General features: G+C 36.1%; 1 protein-coding gene and 1 pseudogene across 6 annotated transcripts in view; one reads left to right on the top strand and one right to left on the bottom strand.

Annotated features, from left to right (window-relative positions):
- Nucleotides 1-21,514, bottom strand: part of NDEL1 (nudE neurodevelopment protein 1 like 1) — a 101,668-nt gene that overhangs the window by 22,068 nt on the left and 58,086 nt on the right. For all 6 annotated transcript variants that reach the window (XM_069104163.1, XM_069104165.1, XM_069104162.1 and 3 more), the window contains 6 exons: nt 19,217-19,370; nt 17,092-17,240; nt 15,051-15,187; nt 12,566-12,739; nt 6,059-6,150; nt 3,690-3,841 (listed from right to left, as the gene is read on the bottom strand). In XM_069104163.1, coding sequence (XP_068960264.1) covers nt 3,690-3,841; nt 6,059-6,150; nt 12,566-12,739; nt 15,051-15,187; nt 17,092-17,240; nt 19,217-19,370 — 858 coding nt within the window. The remainder of the gene's footprint in view (nt 1-3,689; nt 3,842-6,058; nt 6,151-12,565; nt 12,740-15,050; nt 15,188-17,091; nt 17,241-19,216; nt 19,371-21,514) is intronic.
- Nucleotides 16,290-17,075, top strand: LOC138174017 (kinase suppressor of Ras 1-like; annotated as a pseudogene).

Here is a 21,514-nt window from a genome sequence, read left to right as displayed (position 1 = left end):
TGACAATGTAGGTCAAAGGAAGAACTTGAACACAGGTCTTTTGGACTTCAAAGGCCAGCTATCTACTCACTCTTTTTTTAATTACAATTCTGCCTCTCAAAAGTTAAAAAAATAAAAATAAAAGCCATTCGAATTGCTTCCAATTCTTCTCCATGAACAATTTACTCAACTGATATGTATCATGGGTTTCTTTCTGGTGTTGGCAATGTATTTCTTTAAGAGTGGGGCAAAGCAAGAAAGACTTGCCTACAAGATAGGTTTTCTGTAACAGCTGCAATTTACAGGACTCAACCTTCTTTGTAATAGATCCTCTGCCTTGATACTGTCAAGTAGGGTAGTCAGGATGAGTTTAGAAAGTGCTTACTATGTATTAAACACTGGTGATATTTAAAAAAAAAAAGGCAAAAACACAGTACCTGTCCCTACAGAAGGAACAGTGAAGATGAAAAGAAAGAAAGAAGACAGGCTCATTGTAGAACCTGCCTTATAATGGATAGACAATGCTTTTTGAAAAAACACACATACAAGTTATAGAATGACTGAATGTCAAAGATGGAGGAGACTTTAGTGTTCATCAAGTTTAAGGAAAGCATAGGGTGAGAAAGTGACTTGCTTTCCCTCTGAGATTATCTCGAATTTATTCTGCCCATATTTTGTTTATACATAATATTTTTATGAACATTTGTGAGTTTACACTAAAAGTTTCTTAAAATGGTTATGCTTTTTCTGCTCCTCTACCAAACTTCTCTTAATCTGCAGAAGCCCTGAAAAAGCATAATAATCTCTGACAATGGGTCAATGCTGTGAATGTTAAATAAGGTACCTTATGCAAAAGACTGTTAATAATCAACACAATTTCCCCCATCAAAATAATTCATTCTTTGTTTTCTTTTTGTATCACTATCTCTCCTTCCCTACTTCTACCCCCTTTTGGAGAACAAAGCCTAAGCTTAGAGTCATACACTGTAGAGAATATCCAGTTTGCTCAAAGAGTAATGTTGAGTCCCAGAGAGATAAAATGCCTTGAATACACTGCAAAGTAGAGGTAGGAATAGAGACTTGAGTTCATATCCTTGGCTATGCCAAATGACAAAATTAACTGCTGTTCATTAGTTCCTTCATGCAAAGAACAGAAGACTAGATTAGACAGAAGCTCATATATCACTAGTTGATACATTTAAAGAGTTGTGACAGAGGAAAGAAAAAATATTCTAATCAACTAATGCTAAGGTTTTATATAGTTATGAAAAAAATTTACCAAGTAACAATACTAACAATAAAGCCTGAAAGTGCTTCATCTTTGTCTCATTTTGAATGAGACAAACTAAGGATCAAATTCCCAGACACAATGCCAAATTATTTCTAAGCTTATACCTTTAAGTTTCCAGAAAGGCTTTCTTGTTGTCATAGACATCAGTCAGTCAAAAAGCATTTATTAAATAACATGCCTGATACCATGCTAGGTGCTGAAGAGCTTCTGTATGTCTACAGTTCCAAAACTGCCACTGGGACTGAGCTCCTGATCTTTCATACCACCCCTTATCCCTATGCTGTTGCCTAGGGTTTCTTCAGCTCACAATGACACATGAGAATAGGTCAAAGAAGTAAGCTGTTAGAAAGGTACCTGATTCATGGACAAGGAAAAAGAAAGAAATCTTAACAGCTATGGGAAATGGAGAGAAGGTCTGGACAAGAGAACATGGAAGCTGACATGTTAGAAATGTTGCAGAATAAATAGTAGGACTTAGAAATCATGCAGTCTAAAATCTCTTGGTGTTTTTTTTAAATCACAAGCAATTCAAATAAGAAGGTTTAAAACACCGTTCCAAAGTTGGCATATGCAGACATATATTAAATGTCAATAAATGAACCTCAGGTTAACTGAAACCAGAGAGACAGTGTCCCCTTGACCAAAAGAAGCATCAGAGCATTATCTGGCCTCCAAATGAGTCCTCCCAGCCCACCAGAAAATACAATGACCACCTGACTAACACAGATTTATCTTCATATGTTCAAACTAGTCTTATTTTCTTAGCCATAATTCAGTGACCCGAAAAAAGGACAGAGCATAAGCAAATAAAGTTCCAACCTACAGAAGGGATGGTTAGAGCTCCAAAAATTTATCTAGAGGTCTGATGTTTAGAGCCAGGAGTACATTTTTCCACAGGAAGTATTTTAACTAGGCCAATTCACAAAAATGTCTTCAGTCCATAACATAATTACATATGCTAGTACACACAATTAGTATTGTACTGATCACCCCCAAACCAACACTTAAGACATTGTTTCTATGTGAAAATATATTGAATTCCAGTTCAAGATCTTCCTTCATCCTCACATCATCTACTTACTCCTCCTCCCCTTACTCCCACCATGTTGTTAGCAGGCCTCCTGCAACTGAAAAGAACTTCAGATATTCTGAAATGTAAATGAGAATGAACAACGGGGGACTCTAGACTGAATCTAATTTAATTTCCCTTCATGTTGATGGCAATACCTATTAGTTTGTCTCTAAGATAACAATGAATTTGATCAGTGAAACTATAGTTTATTTCAATTCCCCTGGAATGGTATTAACAGGTTTGATAGATTTCCCACAAAACATGATTCAAAAAAGGGGGAAAATAACTAATATCTGTATTATATATTGTTTCTAAACAATCTGAAGTTATTAGATAATAATCTAATGCATCTTCTAGATATTATTTCCAACACCCAAATCTTATATAAAAGATGCCCTTTTAGTTTCTCCATAGCCCTTGAAGTCCTTCACACAAAATTTTATCTTGAAATCAAAGTAAAATATGGCCATTCTTCAAGCCTATCTGAAAAATCATCCCCATCTTGTTGGGAAGAGTGTATCCACCAAGAAACTCCAGGTGATGGAGAAAAATTACAATATCCAACACATGGTTAGGGCTATTAGATATAATGATGTGTGCTTTGAAAGTAAAATGCCCTTTAATCAAATAGCTTTAATTGGTAGTAATATCTGCCTGGCTCCAGAATCAAACTTTCTAAGGCAAAGATAATGAAGATATTCAATTTATGTTTCTGCAAAAAGAGTAAAAAGCTACTTTTACAGTGGGCTTAAAAACAAGTGGCACCGACACCCTTCATATATTTGTTACAACTAATATGCAAAACAAGAAATACAGGCTCCCTTAAAAGTCTGAAATCTTATAGCAACTAATGCTTTACTTTCACAGGGGAAATGGGGGAAAAGAACTCCCTATGTTAGTAATATTAGTGATAGAGAGGAAATGGTTCAAAAGCTACCAAATCAGAGGTGCCTTTAGAAGTATTTACTTCTTTTGGTTAGCCTAAAGTACTTTCCTCTGTGGGTCAACAAGAAGAGAATGATCCCTACTGGCCAAGTAATATAAGTCTAACAAATTTCATTTCTTAAATGAGTCTGTTATTTTGTGCATGGGTTCCAAGGTCTTAGCAGAGGCCCTAAAGGGAATAAATTAATTCTATTCTAATCTGGTTGAAAATGACACATAATGCAGATCTCAGGGAACCTGGATTAAATTTAACAAGTTTCCACCAGTTTATGCTTTCTGGATTTGTGCAACTAAGTATTATAGTTCAAACACACCAAGTTTCACTAAACACACTTGGTCATTTCGCAACTTTTCCTGATGTCTCACTCAAAAAAATTAATTTCCACGTTCTTTAGGACTTACCCTTTATCAAAGAAAGATGTATGCCCTGAACGAGAAAACTTTGTGCTGTTGCTATTCACCAGGCCACAATTAACATTCCCTGAAATATAGGATTTCCGAGATGCTTGATCCTTTGCAAAATTCCTGCAAGCAGCTAATTTGGATTCTAAGGCCTAAATAAAGAAAAAAGAATAAATTGCTTGTCAAAACAGTATCTGCACATAAGTATCTGCATTTCAAACCATTTCTGTATTCTCATAGATAACTGATGCCACTTTTCCATTTTATAATAAAGGCAATCTAAATAACTTAGAAAACTAAAGCTGTAATCAAACAATAATCAGCTAATTAAAATAAAGTTCTTTGTAAGGAGCTCAAAACACTTTATAAACTTAATGAATTATTCTCTGAAAGGGGATGATATCACCCCACCCTAACAGTTAATAAAAAGTCTAATACAAAAATGGTAAAGCCAGGGATGGATTTCAGGTCTCTTAGTTCTCTATGCAATCTTCAACTGAACAGAATACATACTTTTTACTTGGGAATGATAATAAAAATTTTAACAATATCCAAGCATCTCCTTTGAGCTCTTATAAATTTAGCTAGTTTTTTAGATTATACAGATAGTCAAAGAACTGGAATGCAAACACAAATCTTCTAACTCTAGATCTGGTGCTCTTTAAAGTACCACTTCTGAAATAAAAATATCTATTTTGCACAAAACTAACAAAGTTTAGCTAATATTGCTAGGCTTTACCATATAATCTCTATCTTATACTTCATGTCTATAATTAAAATATTCACAAAAAAGTAAATGCCGGTGACTTCTCATATAGCCCTGTAAAAACCTCATATGGCTCTCTGACAATCTGGAGAAACCAAATTAGCATGCTAACTACATGATCCATGTCATTACTCCCATTTAGTGGATGGACACATATGGCATGGAAAAAAAAAGAATAAATTTTGCAATAAACAATATGACTATAAGGGACCAGGAATATATGCATAGTATATTAGTTCGCAATTATATAACACACTTTAAGGTTTACAAAGCACTCATAGCTATTGTGAGAAAGGTATCTTATTCATAAAAATAATAAAACTAGTGAGAGAAATTAACATGAACCTCTACTCCATATTTTAAATAATATTTTATTTTTTCCCTAATTACATGTAAAGACAATTTTTTAACATTCACTTAAAGAATTTTTTCAAGTTCCAAACCTCTCCTTCACCTTCCCCTTCCCTGAGAGAGTAAGCAATTTGATGGAGGTTATACATGTGCAATTATGCAAAACTTATTTCCATATTAGTCATTCTGTGAAAGAAGACAGAGATCAAAAGAAAAAAACATGGAAAAAAAAGTGAAAAATGTTACGCTTCGATCTGCATTCAGACCCCATTAGTTCTTTCTCTGAATGTCTATAGCATTTTTCACCATGAGTCTTTTGGAATTGTCTTGGATCACTCTATTCCTTAGAATGGCTAAGCCATTCACAATTTCCACTCCATAATTAATTTCTTTTTTTTTATTTATTTTTAGTTTTCAACATTCTTTTCCACAAGATTTTGAGTTACAATTTTTTCTCCCTGTCTTTCCCCTACACCCACCCCAAAATAGCAAGCTTACTGAATACCTCCTTCCCCCAATCTGCTCTCTCTTATATCCTCCCCCATCATCCCCCCCTAACTTTCTAGTAGGGCAAGATGGATTGCTATACCCCAGTGCCTGTATGTCTTATTTCCTAGTTGCATGTAAAAAAAAAAACAATTTTTTTCATACATTTGTTTTTAAACCCAAATCATTTCCATAGTAGTTATATTGTGAAAGACTAATTATATTTCCCTCCATCCTATCCCGCTCCCCACTTATTCTATTTTCTCCTTTGACCCTATCCCTTCTCAAAAGTATTTGCTTCTAACTTCCCTCTCCCCCAATCTGCCCTCCCTTCTATCATCCCCTCCTCTTATCCCCTACCCCCCCCCCATTTTCCTGTAGGGTTAAAATACCCAATTGTCCACTCCATATTTTAAAGAAAACTTTCCACAAGTAATGAGATTAAGAGACCGAAACCTTAACACTTTCTCCCTTTCCATTTACCCTTAGAGGTTTATTGTGAACCAGCATCGAGGCAGGAAGGGAGGAGAGGTGAGAAACTCAACCAAATGAATAATTAAGTTGAAATGATCATGTCTTGCTAAAAAAAACAAAAAACAGAAATATGGAATTTGTTTTCCATTAAAAAATCTTGTAGACACTGCATCCTATGGTTTCTCAGTTTAGACATTTTCTTAATGTAAGAAGGGTTCCTTTCTATTCTGTGCTTTCAACATAATAGAGTAACCACACTGTAACTTAAAGAGATAAATAGCTGAGTGCTCACCCCTACTTTCCGCAAGAGATCCCCCACAATGTTTAATGCCGATATCCTTGCAGAAGGAGTTAATGGGCTGGTACCAAAACCATTTGGTATACCTAGAGGAAATAAAGACATGTGTTTATATTTCTCTAAGTTTTGCACATATTACATTTGCTCATCATAAGCATAATTTCATAACTCCTACCCCTACTTTTTAATGATTAAGTTAGTTCTAGATGTATACACATCCCCCCTCTCCTTCATGTCTCCTGCCTCAAAGGAAAGAGCAAAATGGATTCAGCGCTAGCATGAAACCATAGCCAATTTTGGATTTACCACAGACTTTGCTCTCCATCTAAAGTAAAAATAAATATCAAGATATAGAGAATATTCTGTAGGTATCGAAACTATTTATAAATAGGCATTTAGCCTGTGCCCTCATCTATGGTAATAATTATAATATGCAACTACCAATTTCAAAAATTAATTTTGCTCCTTAAATACTAATAACAACTGAAGTATTTTCTAACCCCCCCCCAAACACTTTAAATAAATTGTCTCAGTTGAAAATGAAGAAGAATCATTTTAGAGACAAAATACAGAGATTGAAGAACCTTTCCTATGCACAAAAGAAAATGTTAGATTGAGTAAGCATGGGAAAATCTGAGTAAAAAATCTGTTCTAAAACATTTACTAATTTTTATTTCTTTAGACAAGGCTACCAAGTTGAAATGTTATGAAGATGAGAAAATGGAACATATCTACTCCCCTAAAAAAAGTTGTAACAAGTAAAATAAATAAAAACAAATTCTCCACAGTTCTACTTCGATGCTTCATTATAGTATAGATTTGACACTTTGTTCTTGACTCCACCCAGCCCCCCCCATGCTGATTACAAAATGCTAGAAAAAAGGGCATACTAATCACATTTTTTATCCCAAATTACATAATTGTATAAATAAATACAAAAAAGTATAAAAAACAGTATAAAACCTTATACTAAAAATTCTACAAAGAACAGGCATAGATAGACGAATCACCTAAAATAAAAAGCTATTCTTATATGCAATGGGAAAACACTAGAAATTTTACTAATACCTATAGGAATGAAGATTGCCTTTTCCCCTGATGTTATATAACACAGTTCTAGAAATGCTAGCAATAAAACAAAGAGAAAAAATTAGTATAAAGATAAACAAAGAATAGATAAGACTATCCCTTCATAGTGATGACATAACAGTGTACTACTAGAGGCAGCAAGGTTTAGTGCGCACTAAAGACCTGGCTCTTGAGGCAGAAAGACCTAAATTCCAGTCTTGCTTCAAGCACTGTACTGATTTATGACCCTGAGAATGTTATTATCAGCACATGAGAGACTTTGGAAATTTTAAACTCTCTAAGATTAATTTTGAATTAATTAAATTAAATTAATAATGAGTCGGTGCTCATCTGCATTGGTTAGAGGGTCTTTCTTTATCCAGTAATTCCTCATACCAGTAAAATTACAGGTCTATGGGGCGGTTAGGTGGAGCAGTGAATAGAGAACCGGCCCTGGAGTTAGGAGGACCTGAGTTCAAATCCGACCTCAGATACTTAACACTAGCCATATAACCTTGGGCAAGTCACTTACCCCCAATTGCCCTACATCCCCCTCTCAAAAAGCAAAAAAAAAAAAACCAAATAACAGGTCTAGTCCCTAGCCCTGTACTTATGATGGTTTGCTTTAAAAATCCTAGGCAATCAAAGAAACTATTTGAGACAATAATTAAGTTTCAGTTAAGTTGAAGACTACAAAATAAACCAACAAATACTTATGTTTCTTTTTATGTAACAATAACAAAATATGAGAAGCAATAATAGAAAGCTCCATTCAAAGTACACACAAAATGCATAAAATGCCAGGGAATCAAACTACCAAAGCATACTCAATACCCACAAAGAAACAATTACAAAAAATTCCTTAAAGAAACTAAAAACAACTTAAATAACTGGAAGGATATTTGGTACTCAAGGCTATGATAGTACTACATAAATTAAATTTAAGATTTATTGCTACAGAAATCAAACTGAAGAAAGGGATAACTTCACAAAGTTAGACAAAATAAAAACAGAATTTATTTGGAGAGAGGATAGATCTAGAATGTTAAGGTTTTTTTTAAAAAGAGAAATGGTGCTTCCTGACCTTAAACTTTATTATAAAGTCAAGTTATCAAAACTATTTTGGTAAAGAATCCACCAATCACCTCCTGAAAAAGATCCCAAAAAGAAAACTCCTAGGAATATTATAGCCAGGTTCCGGAATTCCCAGATCAAGGAAAGAATATTACAAGCAGCCAGAAAGAAACAATTTGAATATTATGGAAACACAATCAGGATAATACAGGATCTGGCAGCTTTTACACTGAGGAGTTAAAGGGCCTGGAATATAATATTCTGGAGGGCGGAGGAGCTGGAATTAAAACCAAGAGTCACCTACCCAGCAAAATTGAGTATCATGTTTCAGGGGAAAATATGGTAATTCAGTGGAATAGAGGACTTTCAAGCATTCTTTTTTTTTTTTTTAATGAGCAATCAGGATTAAGTAACTTGCTCAAGGTTACATGGCCAGTTATTTCTGGGTGTGGTGCTAAGTGTCGGAGCCGGGATTCGATCCCCAGGTCATACCAACACTGGAGCCAGTGCTCTTACTCGCTGAGCCACCTGGCCGCCACTAAACAATTGGGGATAAGTAACTTGCTCAAGGTTACATGGCCAGGTGTTTCTGGGTGGGTGCTAAGTGTCGGAGCCCGGATTTGATTCCCCAGGTCATCCCGACACTGGAGCCGGTGCTCTTACTTGCTCTGCTACCTGGCCGCCCCACTTTCAAGCATTCTTAATGAAAAAACCAGAGATGAATAGAAAATTTGACATTCAGATACAAGAAACTTGAGAAGGTAAACAGGGAAAAGAAATCATAAGTCACTTATCAAAGTTGAACTATTAACATTCTACATGGAAAGACGATAATTGTAACTTATGAAACTTTTCTCAGTAGTTGAATGGAATGGAAATATATATATATATATATATATATATATATACACATAGAGGGCACAGGACCAATTTAATAGGAAGGGATGATACTTAAAAGGTGAAATTAACAGGTGAGAGAGGAATATAATGAGAGGAGAAGGGGAAAGACATAATGGGGTAAACTATCTCATATATCAGAGGCAAAGGAAAATGGTTACAATGGAGGAGAAGAATAGGAAGGCAAAAGGGAATGGGTCAACCTTATTCTCATTGAATTTGGCTTAGGGAGGGAATGACATACACACTAAATAGTGTATCTCACCCTACAAGAGAGTAGGGGGAAAGGGGATGAGAGGGGGGATGATGGAAGGAAGGGCAGGCTGGGGGGAGGGAAATTGGAAGCACTCACTTTTGAAAAGGGACAGGATCAAAGTAAAGAATAGAACAAGTGGGTGGTAGGATAGGAGGGAGGGAAATATAGTCAGTCTTTTATAATATATCTGCTATATTAATGTTTTGCATTAGCTATACATGTACAATCTATACTGAACTGCTTATCTTCCTAGTAAGGGTGGGTGAAAAGGAAGGAAGGGAATGAATCTGGAATTCAAAGTTTTAAAATCAAATGTTTAAAATTATATATGTGTGTATATATATACTATTATTAATACTATTTTACATGTAATTGAGAAAGAAGATATACAGGCACTGGGGCATAGAGATCCATCATGCCCTACTGGAGAAGTTGAAGGGGGTATGGGAGAAGATATGGGAGAGAGCAGATTGGAGAAGGGAATATCCTATGGGATTGCTATTTTGGGGTGGCGGGTAGGAGAAAAATGGGGAGAAAATTTGTAACTCAAAATCTGGCGGAAATTAATGATGTAAATCAGAAGTTAATAAAGCATTCGAAAAATGGGGAAAAAAACTATTTTGGTACTGGTTAAAAACATAAAAGTAGATCAAAAGACCAGAATAGACAAAGAAGAATCAGAAATAATTTAACTTAATAATAGTGTCAAAAGAACTCAAAAAACATATCTAGGAAAGAACTCCCTATTTGATGAAAATTACTGGACAAACTGAAAAGTAGCCTCGCATTAGTTCTGGACAAACTCTCACCACATACTACAATAAATACAAAAAGAAAAGGTTATGCAACCTATTAAAAATTATACCACAAAAATTATAAAAAAAGTAGATTATATATCTTTCACAGTAATGACTAAGTAAATTCTTGGGGAAGGAATAAATTAAAATTTATTAGCTGGGGAGGCTAGGTGGTGTAGTGAATAGAGCACCAGCCTGGGAGTCAGGAGGACCTGAGTTCAAATCTGGCCTCAGACACTTAACATACTTACTAGCTGTGTGACCTTGGGCAAGTTGCTTAACCCCAAATGCCCTCCAAAAAGCAAAGAAATAAAATAAAATTTATTAGCTACAAGTTCAGAAAAAGATATCTCAATGTTTAGAGATGCCTTTGTAGTTTTCTTTGACTTTATTCTAAATTTGGTGTTGCTTGTTTTATTAATTTAAAACTTCATTAGCTGTTATTCATTTGGTTACTGTAAATAAATGCTTATCTTGACATAAAAAGACATGCTGGTGTGGCCATTACTCAAGAGTTTTTTAGTTCCAGTTCTAAGGACCTAAACTAAGGTCTGAGCTATGCTATATACTATTACAACCCTAACTCACCACCAGCAACAAGGGAATAACAAAATACAAATAGAACTTCATAAACCCCTTTAAAATTTGCCTCAATCCATAAATAAATTATAGCAAACAAAAAAAGATAACATGCTACTAAAAGGAAACAAAGCTGCTTTGGCTGACTGGGGGACCAATGCCTTTCAAAAAGCTGCAGTTCATTTTTGGTGAGTTTTTGGGAGTCAGAAGGAAATAGACAGCAAAGCAGGTGAGAACAAAGACCTTTGGCAGGGCGGAGATACAGGATTTAAGGCAAGATGAGATATTTGCTCCTTTCTCTTATCTATCTTGATTCTTCCATTTTACTCTTAATCCCTTTCCCATTAGGCTTCTCCCCTATCCTAAATGTCTCTCTCTCTGGTTTTCTTTGTTTAGATGTCTTTTCCCCTTCAGTGACTCTTTTTGGTTTGAATATATCTCATCCCCTTTTCCCTGGATGTTCCTCTACCTGCAACTAAAGTATGTTTCTTATTATTTAATTTGTTATTTAATAAAATTTTAAGTACTCTGTGCTTAATTTAAAAACAAGTTAGCTAAATGTCATATTTTTCTTTCAAAATGTTTTTTAATTTGTACATTTCCCCAATGTTTTCTTTTGGCAGGTCATCCATACAAAAAAATGGTTCATATTCATGCTTTATACTCCCCTCTTTTGGGCTTTTAAAGTCCTTCGTAACTTGGCCCTTCCTACTTCTCCAGTCTTATTCCTTATTCTTCTCCATATAATCTGTGATCCAATGACATCAGTCTCCTTGCTACTTCTCAAACATAACACTTCTTCTACAGGCTCTAAGCATTTTCATTAACCAATGCCTGGAAGACTCTCACTCCTCATCTTAACCTCCTGACTTTTTTTTGCTTCTTGGAGGGGGTAAGGGAGGGCAATTGGGGTTAAGTGACTTGCCCAACATCACAGGCTAGTTTTGTGTTACAGTGTCTGAGGCCATATTTAAAATCAGGTCCTGCTGACTCCAGGGCCAGTGCTCTATTCAGCTGCCCCTCTCCTGACTTTTTTTCAAATCTCAGCTAAATTCCAACCTTCTACAAGAAGCCTCTTTCCTCTTAATCTTAGCTCCTTCCTTCTGAGAATACCCTGAAATTTTCCTATCTATATCCTGTGTTTACATAGTTGTTTATATGTTGTCTCTCCCATTAGACTGAGAGCAGGGGCTGGGTTTTTTTTTTTGTTTGTTTTTGCCTTTCTTTACATACCTAGCACTTAGCACAGTGTCTGGTCCATACTAGGCACTTAATAGTGCTGGCTGACTAAATGACTGACTAGAAGTGTTCTACCTTTTTAATGAAGGCTCGTTTAAACACGACATATTTGATAGAGAGTTGGATTCTAAGTCAGGAAGATCTGTTTTTATTTTGTTTTTTTTTTTCCTTTTTTTGGAGGAAGAAAGGCAAGGCAACTGGAGATAAGTGACTTGCTCAAGGTCACACAGCTATTATGTGTTAAATGTCTGAAGCCAAATTAGAACTCAGGTCCTCCTGAGTCCAGGGCCGGTGCACTATTCACCGTGCCACCTAGTTACCACTGCTTTTAAGCCCTACCTCTGGCTATGTGACCCTGGAAAGCCAATTAACCTCTAAGAACCCTAAAGCAACTCTTTAAGATTACAAATTGCAGAGCAGGTATCAATCTGAACTGGTAAAAGTACTTTTCCAATTAAGAGTTCCCACAGGAATATCACTATGCCAAAGATATCATAGGCCTGGTCCACCAGTATTCGCAAATATCCTGCTTAATCATTAAACTATTTAAGCTGACATTCTACTGCTAGGAAGAGAGAAGAAATGACAAACCTTTTGGTGAAGGAAAGCTGTTCTCTGTCCCTTTTCCCACAGGAGTGGCTGGCAAGGAAAGGGATGCCTGTACAGCAGAATCCATTTTTTCACAATCTAGAGTTGGAGAACTAGGAGCCGACTTTCTGGTTACTTCTTGTTGCCTTTCACGTACTGCTAGTTCTTGTCTTAAATCTACAATTAAAAAAAAAGTGTAGGTAGTAACACTTATTGGAAGTAACAGAGACAAAGCATAGGATATCATTCAGAAAGCCATACCTGAATGGGCTACCATGAATATACATATTCTTTCAATAATGTCTCAATTATAAATTTTCTAAACCATTCAGTTTCTCCTATTTATATACTAGAAGGTGCCTACTGAGTTAATGTAATGACTCAAGTATTTAAATGTTGTTGTAGAACTTTAAAAATGTTTATTCAGCTCTGCTTCCAGACTGTCCCCACAACCATCATCCAGAGCAACAAGGCCCGTGGAGAAAGAGCCTGCCATGCCCATTCCTATCAATATCCACTGGTGACCAACTGTCACAGTCATGGAGGTAAGCTTAAGAGTCCTAGAAATAGCTGTACTACCTCACACCACTACTTCTAATCTGCCCCAAAAACAGCAATGTTGTGCTTGCAGAAATGGGACCTGTATAGGTGCTGAAGCTGCCCTCTTCTTCGCAGTCAACAATTACTACAAACCCAGAAAAAAAAATTCTTAAACACCTGGGCAGCATCAAATAATCTGACATCAGAAACTGATAGGGTTTTATTAATGGCAGCTATACTTACAAAGTGTTACCATCTGCCTTATTCCTGAAACCTTCTAAATGTGCTGTGGCCCCCAAAAGGATATGAACTCCTTGAGAGCAGAAGTTGTTTAAGCATCCCCATTGCTTAACACAGTGCTTTACACAGAGCAAGCATTTAAATGCTTTTCCATTCATTCAAAAACTATATTTAAAATCTTGAGAATAATTACTTGTGCCATTGAACACCCAGGTTAAAAAAAAATCAGGATGAGCAAAAAATACATCAGGTAATGGGCTGAAAAGTTATTAAATATACTTTATCCCTTCTTAACTGCCTTTCTGAAAAAGTAATGGAATTTATGTTCTACTACTAGCAGGTGATATATTCTCTTAACATACTAACAGGGAAAGAAAAAAAGGATACCAAATGAAGAAAAGAGCAAGCAGGAAGTAATAATTTTTTTTTAAATATCAATTATGTTTAAACAACTTCCTGAAGATTATAAAAAGAGTCTGAACCCCTCTACTGGATTAATACCTAAGAATTCAAATTCCCTTGTCCAAGGTGTCAATAGTGTCAACAGTGATCTCTCTTTAGGTAACACTAGATTATTTTTTAAAATCCTTCTCCTTGATGACCTCTCTAGGACATTTGACATTCATTTTGTTCCTTAATTTTTCTCCTTCACTTCAATAACAATGATACTTCCTACTTCTGTGCCTACAATTCTTTCTGTTGGCTCCATTGGTTTTGTTTGTTTTTTGCTTTTTGGAGGGGGAAGGGCAGGGCAATTGGGGTTAAGTGACTTGCCCAAGGTCACACGGCTAGTTTTGTGTTAAGTGTCTGAGGCCACATTTGAATTCAGGTCCTCCTGACTCCAGGGCCAGTGCTCTATTCACTGCTCCACCTAGATGCCCCTTTAATTTTTTTTTCATTGGTTTTTTCTTTATCCTCTAACCTCCTAAATTCATCTTTCAAGACTAGAGCTTCAGCTCTTCTCCCACTAAGAATTAATTCATATTCTCTCATGAATTCAACAGCTACCTTTTGGCTAATGACTCCCAAAATCATATCAAGTGGCTTATAGGCTAATGAAGGTTTTGAAGCCAGGGGCTCCTTAAGAAAAAAAGAAATTAGAAAAAGGGAGCTTTATTGTAAGCATTGATCAAGGTGTGGAAGAAAACTGTGTAGTAGGGCAGGAAAGGAGGGCTACTTGCAAGGAGGAAAACGTAGGGCATTCAAATGGAAATGAATTGCAAACATTTGAAAACAACTGAAGTTCAAGTAAAAGCTAAGGGCTAGGAATATAGATGTAGAACACACAAACGTGAATCTTAAGTTCCTGAGAATTATATGAGTACTCTAAGGGAGCAGAGAACCATCAAATACAAGAAAATACAGAAAGTAATGGCAAATAAAATAATAAAAATAATAGTAGCAGCTAAGATTTATATACATAGCTCTTAAAAACTTGTAAAGTGCTTTACAAAACATATGTTGTCTTATTTGATCCTTACAACAACCCAGTGAGGTAGGACACTATTATTATCCCCATTTTACAAATAAAGGAACCTGAGACTGAGTAAGGTTACATGATTTGCCCAAGATCAAGACAGCTAGTCAGCTAGGATTCAAATTCAGGTCTTCCTGCCTCCAAGTATAATATTCACTTTGCACATAGATACCATATAGAATGTGAATAAGTGTTTGGGACCAATCACTTCAGGAAAAAAACAAACTGTACCTCTTGCTTCATCTTTTAGCCTCTGTACAGAAACCAGCAAAGATTCCTTTTCATCAAGTTCACTTTCCAAAAATGCATTTCGTTCAATGGCTTGATTCAGTCTTTGTTCAAAGTCTTCCAGTGAAACTATTGTAGCCCTTAAAAATAAAGGTCAAAATATTAGATTTTCATGAAATAAAGTGTTTACATGCAGCGTATGTAAATAGTTATGATAAAGTTATTCAATTTTTTTTATTATTACAGTCAAAATTATTTCTCTCCCTCTCCCTCTGAATTCAGATAGTGCTTACCATCTGTCATAAGGCAGAATGATATAGCAGATAAAGCAATGCAAGTAGTTATGAGACTTGGATTGAAGTATTGCCTCAGAAGCTCACTTCTTATTCTATGCTATGGCTGTTTTTGTTTTGACAAGTAAAAATAATCAATTGCTTCTACTAAGCACTAAGAAAACCTTCACACTAAACTTTCCCCCCAGGTTTACAAACACAGGTAATCTAGTAATTAGTAAACATATGTCCAGTGGAATAAGCAGTAGAAGAAATCTTGACAAAATAACTTCTAAGGAGAAGCCAATTATTTTTGGAACTTATCTATAATAATACTTAAGTTTCTTTTAAAATAAATCTTTAAAGGTATTTATTTCTATATCACCTACATTTCCGAATATATCCTTCCTCTTTCCATAGAGTAGTTGTGATTTGCATTTTTCTTAGTATCAGTGATTTGAAGTATTCTTTCCAGTGGTTCAGCTTGCCACCCCTACCTAGCCATAAACTTTTCCAGTTGCTGAGCAACTTCTTGACTTTTATCAGGAGCAAACTTCACAAGTCCCAAATTGGAAACAGAATCAACGACACACCTTCTATCCATTCTGATGAACCCCATGGATCCCTACAGACAGTACACAGAGACAAACCCCCGGTTCTCCACACAATCTTGCTTATATCAGATGTGTCAGGTGTGGCAGCAGAGTCACACATGAAGTTTGGAGAGAAGTAGAACTGCAGGTTAAAGTGTTACAAGAAAACATAAAAGAGGCCCTTGTTTGTAGGATATTGTTCCTACCACTGTATAAACTACAGAGGACAGAATTTGTGCCTTTAGACAACAACCCAGGGCAGAGACTGACAGAACTCCATTTCATGACACTCCCAAAAGCCCTGACAAAGAAGAAACATCCCCCAGCCATGAACCACCTCACTGTGCTCTGCCGTCTCCTCCACATCATCTTCCCTCATGCCCTTCCAGTCTTCCAACCCTCCTCAGTACAATACCACCACCAAACCCCTTCCCAATGGTTCAACAGGTTTAATTTCCCCAATGTTTCCACTCTACCCCAAAGTCCCTGATGTAACTGAAAAGACACAGTTCAATGACCAACTGAAAGTCACCATGGCTGAGAACCATGATGCAAAGGTAAAAGAACAAGAGGCAAATAAATCAGAGCTGGAAGATGACAAGAATGAGACAGACATTCTAACTCCTGGAAGCTGTGGAAAGGGACAATCTCTCACAAAGTCAGCAAGACCAGAGTCTACATGCAGGAGTGGCACAATCTCAAAGGGGGAGCCCACTGGGCAGGGTAGAAAGTCTACTGGGGCAAAGGAGGTAACAATCTGTCTTCTGACAAGCTCGAGCTGTTTAAAAAGGTAGTGATTAATTAACAGGCAGATGTGGTACAAGAACATCATGCTCTTCATGCATGAATTCCTAACCTCCCTCACCATCATCACCAGTTTCTATAAAGGGCAGATATTTCACTCATTTGTGAGGGATCCCCAAGATAAGCCTGAATAAACAAAACCATGAAGATAGCTCAGGAAATCATCAAAGGCATGGAGTATCTTGTACACAAGGCATCATACACAAAGACCTGAAATCCAAGAATATCTTCTATGACAATGGCAAAGTGTCATCACAGACTTCAGGCTGTTTGGGATCTCTGGTAAGGTGCAGGAAGACAGATAGAAAAACAAACTGAAATTGCCACATGAATATCCATATTTGGGTAAAAAAAATTAAAATGTATATTACCTACCTTTTTGCTCGTTCCAGGTCATCATTGGCCTGCTCCAGCTCTCTTACATACTTATGTAATTGTTCTTTAATGGCTCGTGTCTGACTCAAATCATCTTCCAAAACAGAGACCTGCTTATAACTCTGTGCATACTGATGTTCTAGTTTCTCCTAAAAGTAAGAGTAAGTGTAGGGACTAGTACCATGTCATTGGTATTTAGTTTTCATATAATTTGATTGAAAAAAAATTAAATTTGAACATAATTTTGATAATATGATTACGTCACCTTTCCAATATCAAATTATATATACATTTTGGATGCACTGATTCATCAAAATTTTAAATATCAATTCCAACTGTACTTGTGTAATCAAGTAAATCAGTTCCACTGACATTGCCACCTACTATTGCTGACATTCAACCCCAAAATAAAGCTTGATAATAAGTTCTCTGAAGAGTCAAAGGCAAGTAATGTGATTCCATTTTTTCAAAATTTAGAAGGACACTGACAAACCTCCTAAATGACAGCAACTGTAGATGACTGAGAGAAAACTTTATATAAATTCGATCTACATAATGAATCTGAATATGAGTGTAACTTTATCTAGTTTATGGTAAATCCAGAATAGGCTACCACCAAATAACTGAATTTCTTTCAAAACAAAGGACTCAGAACATGAATGTAAGTTTAGGTACCTTTTAAGTACTATGGGAAAAGGTAGCACTAGTCTCTCAATAATAATCCTATAATCAAAATTGATATCTACCTCTAAAATAAAGAATTACATTTAAAAAATATGAGATCTTTCAAATTGTTTTGGTTTTTAGTTCAGACCTAAGACTTCATTAGTATAGGGAAGTCATAGTGTAAATACTCTCAACCAACCTTACCTATAATTTATTTTTTTTTTTTGCTTATTTTTTTTAAAGCAATCGGGGTTAAGTAACTTGCTCAAGGTTACACGGCCAGTTATTTCTGGGTGTGGTGCTAAGTATCTGAGCTGGGATTTGATCCCCAGGTCATCCCAACTCTGGGGCTGGTGCTCTTACTGGCTGAGCCACCTGACCGCCCTTATAATTTATATTTCAGAAAGCTGCCTGGAGGCACTGCTCCTACTCACACAACTAGTATGTCTCAGAAACAAGAATGGGCTCAGCTCCTCTTGATTCCAAGGGCAGTCATTTATCCAATAAACCATGCTGCCTTTTAACATTACAATACAAAAATCTTCATGATCCTATGGGGGAAAAACTATTTTAAAAATCAATTTTCAGTTTCTTTCCCTCAGCTCTAGTATAGAGGCAGTGTAGAATGTAGATAAAAGTCCTGGGTTCAAAGGAGACAAGAAGACCTAGGTTCAACTCCTGCCTATGTTACTTTCTAGTTGTGTAACCCTGGACAAATCATTAAAACTCTCTCAAAGTTTAAGTCTCTGCATCTATAAAATGAAGAGGTTAGACTAGAGGCCCTTCTAGTTGCTTCATATATGGTTCTATGGCCATAGAAGTGGCCACAACTCTCTAAGTTTCAACTACTAAGTCACACACTTAGCCTGCACTCTGTTGGTGGATGGAGCTCTCCACATTTATCCAACTGTATTTTTTCTATCGTTCTTAGTCTTTTTCCTTTCCTCTTATCTTTCACTTTAGCTCTTCTTTACTTTCTACCTTAATAAGATAGGATAAATGAAAGCAGTATTTAAAAGCATGGTTCTGTGACAACAAATATATAATAAATGCACTAAATTGTTGTAGTTGTTATTCAGTCATTTCAGTGACTCCATTTGGAGTTTTCTTGGCAAAGATACTGACATGGTTTGCTGTTTCTTTCTCCAGCTTATTTTTTAGATAAGGAAACTGAGGCAAACAGGATTAAGTGACTTGCCCAGGGTCACACTGCAAGTAAGTGTCTAAAGCTGTATTTGAACTCGGGTCTTCCTAACTCCAGGCTCACAGCTCTAACCCCTGTGCCACCTACCTGCCTCTTCCTAAATAAATAAATGCAATAAATTAATTTATTCATTCATTTTAATTTACTGATTAGAGATGTTTTAAATGCCAGTAAGCATATCATGTTATGTTTCTGACTAAAACAAAAAATTAAATAATGATATAAAGTTGATTTTATAGTGAGATTTTCAAATACCTTTAATGCTTCCACTTCATATTTCAATCTTTGGTTATCAGCTTGTAAGTCTCTATTTCTTTGTTCAGCCTGAACTAGCTGAGCCTCCAATTCTGCTTCTAATTCTCTGCTTCCTTCTTGGAATTCAACCAGCTCTTCTTGTGCTTCCTGAAAACTATTTGAGAATAGAGAAAGAAGAGTTAAATTTTATGTTGCATCGCAAAGATTTAACCACTTGAAAACAATTTAATTTAAGTAAAAAACATGCACTCAACAAACATTTTAAGTGATTAGTATGTGCAATGTACTCTATAAGCACTAGGGGAGAGGCAAAGACAAATTAAGACATAATCCCTGCCCTCAAGGAGGAATTAAACCTAGTAGAGATGAGAACACAAATATATATAGATATAGATTTATATAAATTACAATGTAAGCATATAATAACTGAAAGTGGTAGCACAAAAAAAATCCATATCCTCTTCAAAAATAGCAACAGAAATAGCAAAATAAAAACATGTGGAGTTACCAAAAAAATACCTTCAAAGACAATAATCTCTTAAAAAAAGGAAAAGGATCAAATAAGCCAGCAAATAAAGAAAAGATGGATAGGATATGAAATAACCTGCAGCAAACATCTGAGAAAGAAAAATACAGAAAGTTACAGCAATGCTATCCACAACAATGCAGCAGGAACATCAATGTGTAAAATAAATGTACTGATGGAAACGAAGGTAGAAATGAAATTAGTGAAGATAAGAAATATCTGTGAAAAAATAAAACAAGAGATTCACTGAGAAATATAACTGTTGAATTGAAAATCAGAATGGTAAAATTAAGGAAGGATACCACAATGAAAGGTCAAAACAAACAAAAGTGACAAGTCTGGAGGTGAATACTCCAGTTAGATAACTCCAGATATAACTGAGACAAGATGGTGAAGAGAAAGAAGAGATTCACCTAAATTACCCTTCAAACACCTTTAAATAAGACCTCAAAATAAATTCTGGAGCACCAGAACTCACAAAAGAATGGAGAGAAATGATTTTCCAGTCCAAGACAACTTCAAAGGTCAATAAGAAAGGTCTGTCAATCAGGATGAGAATGGAGCACAGTCTAGCACACGCCATGCCAGCACAGGTCAGGCCTCAGAAAAACAGCAGCAGGCTTTAGAGGCAACTGACTCAGCAGAGTCATTAGTGGTTTTTGGAGCTCTCAGTCCACAGAAAGGAAAGGGATCAGACAACTAGTCAGAAGGAGACTGAAGGGGTCCTTTGCTGGCATGGGGTACAGGACTCTGTCACATTGCCTGTATATGGATCCAGGTCACAGTCCCAGAGTGAGGAGTACTAACACACGAGAGTTTACAGCTACAAGGGAGTGGAAACCCTGGTCAAAGTTCCAGATGGGAAAGAGTGCTTGTGGGTTACTCACAGACCAGAGGACAGCCCAGGAGAACAGTGACCACAACTCTCTTTAGATCATACCACCTTTGAAGAACTTTCAGACCCCCAGAACTAGTTCTGAAAGCAGCAGGAAGAAAGGCTTGAAGAGTTAAAAGTTTAGGAAATAGGCTGGAAAAATGAGCAAACAACAACAAAAAAAAAAACTGACCACAGAAAGTTACTATGGTGACAGGGAAGCTCAAAACACAAACTTAAGAAGACAAGAAACTCAAAACTGTTTTATCAAAGGCCTCAAAGAAAAAAACATGAATTGGTCTCAGGCCCAAAAGAATTCCTGGAAGATCTCAAAATGGATTTTAAAAATCAAATAATAGAAATAGAGGAAAAATTGGGAAAAGAAATGACATTGATGCAAGAAAATCATGGGGAAAAAAAAGAGTCAAAAGTTTGGTAAAGGAAGCATTAAAAAATACTGAAGAAAATAATACCTTTAAAAAGCAGAATAGGACAAATGGTAAAAGAGGCACAAAAATCCACTGAAGAGAACTCCTTAAAAAAACAGAATTGGTCAAGTGGAAAAGTGAAGAAAATAATTCTTTAAAAATCAGAATTGTGCAATGGAAGCTAATGACTCTATAAGACATCAAGAAACACTGAAAGGGGAGTGGCTAGGTGGTGCAGTGAATAGAGCACTGGCCGTGGAGTCAGGAGGACCTGAGTTCAAATCCGGCCTCAGACACAACACAAAAACTCTGTGGCCTTGGGCAAATTGCTTAACCCCAATTGCCCTCCAAAAAAGAAAAGAAATAATAAAAGAAAATCCAAAGAATGAAAAAATAGAAGACAATGTGAAATATTTCACTGGAAAAACAACTGACCTAGAAAATAGATCCAGGACAGATAATTTAAGAAT

Source organism: Petaurus breviceps, unplaced genomic scaffold (genome assembly GCF_028583685.1).
Source record: "Petaurus breviceps papuanus isolate PSGF00001 unplaced genomic scaffold, PetGlider_PUasm1.0 673, whole genome shotgun sequence".
NCBI lineage: Eukaryota > Metazoa > Chordata > Mammalia > Diprotodontia > Petauridae > Petaurus > Petaurus breviceps.
The sequence above is the reverse complement of the archived record's forward strand: the minus strand, read 5'-3'. Positions and strand labels throughout refer to the sequence as shown.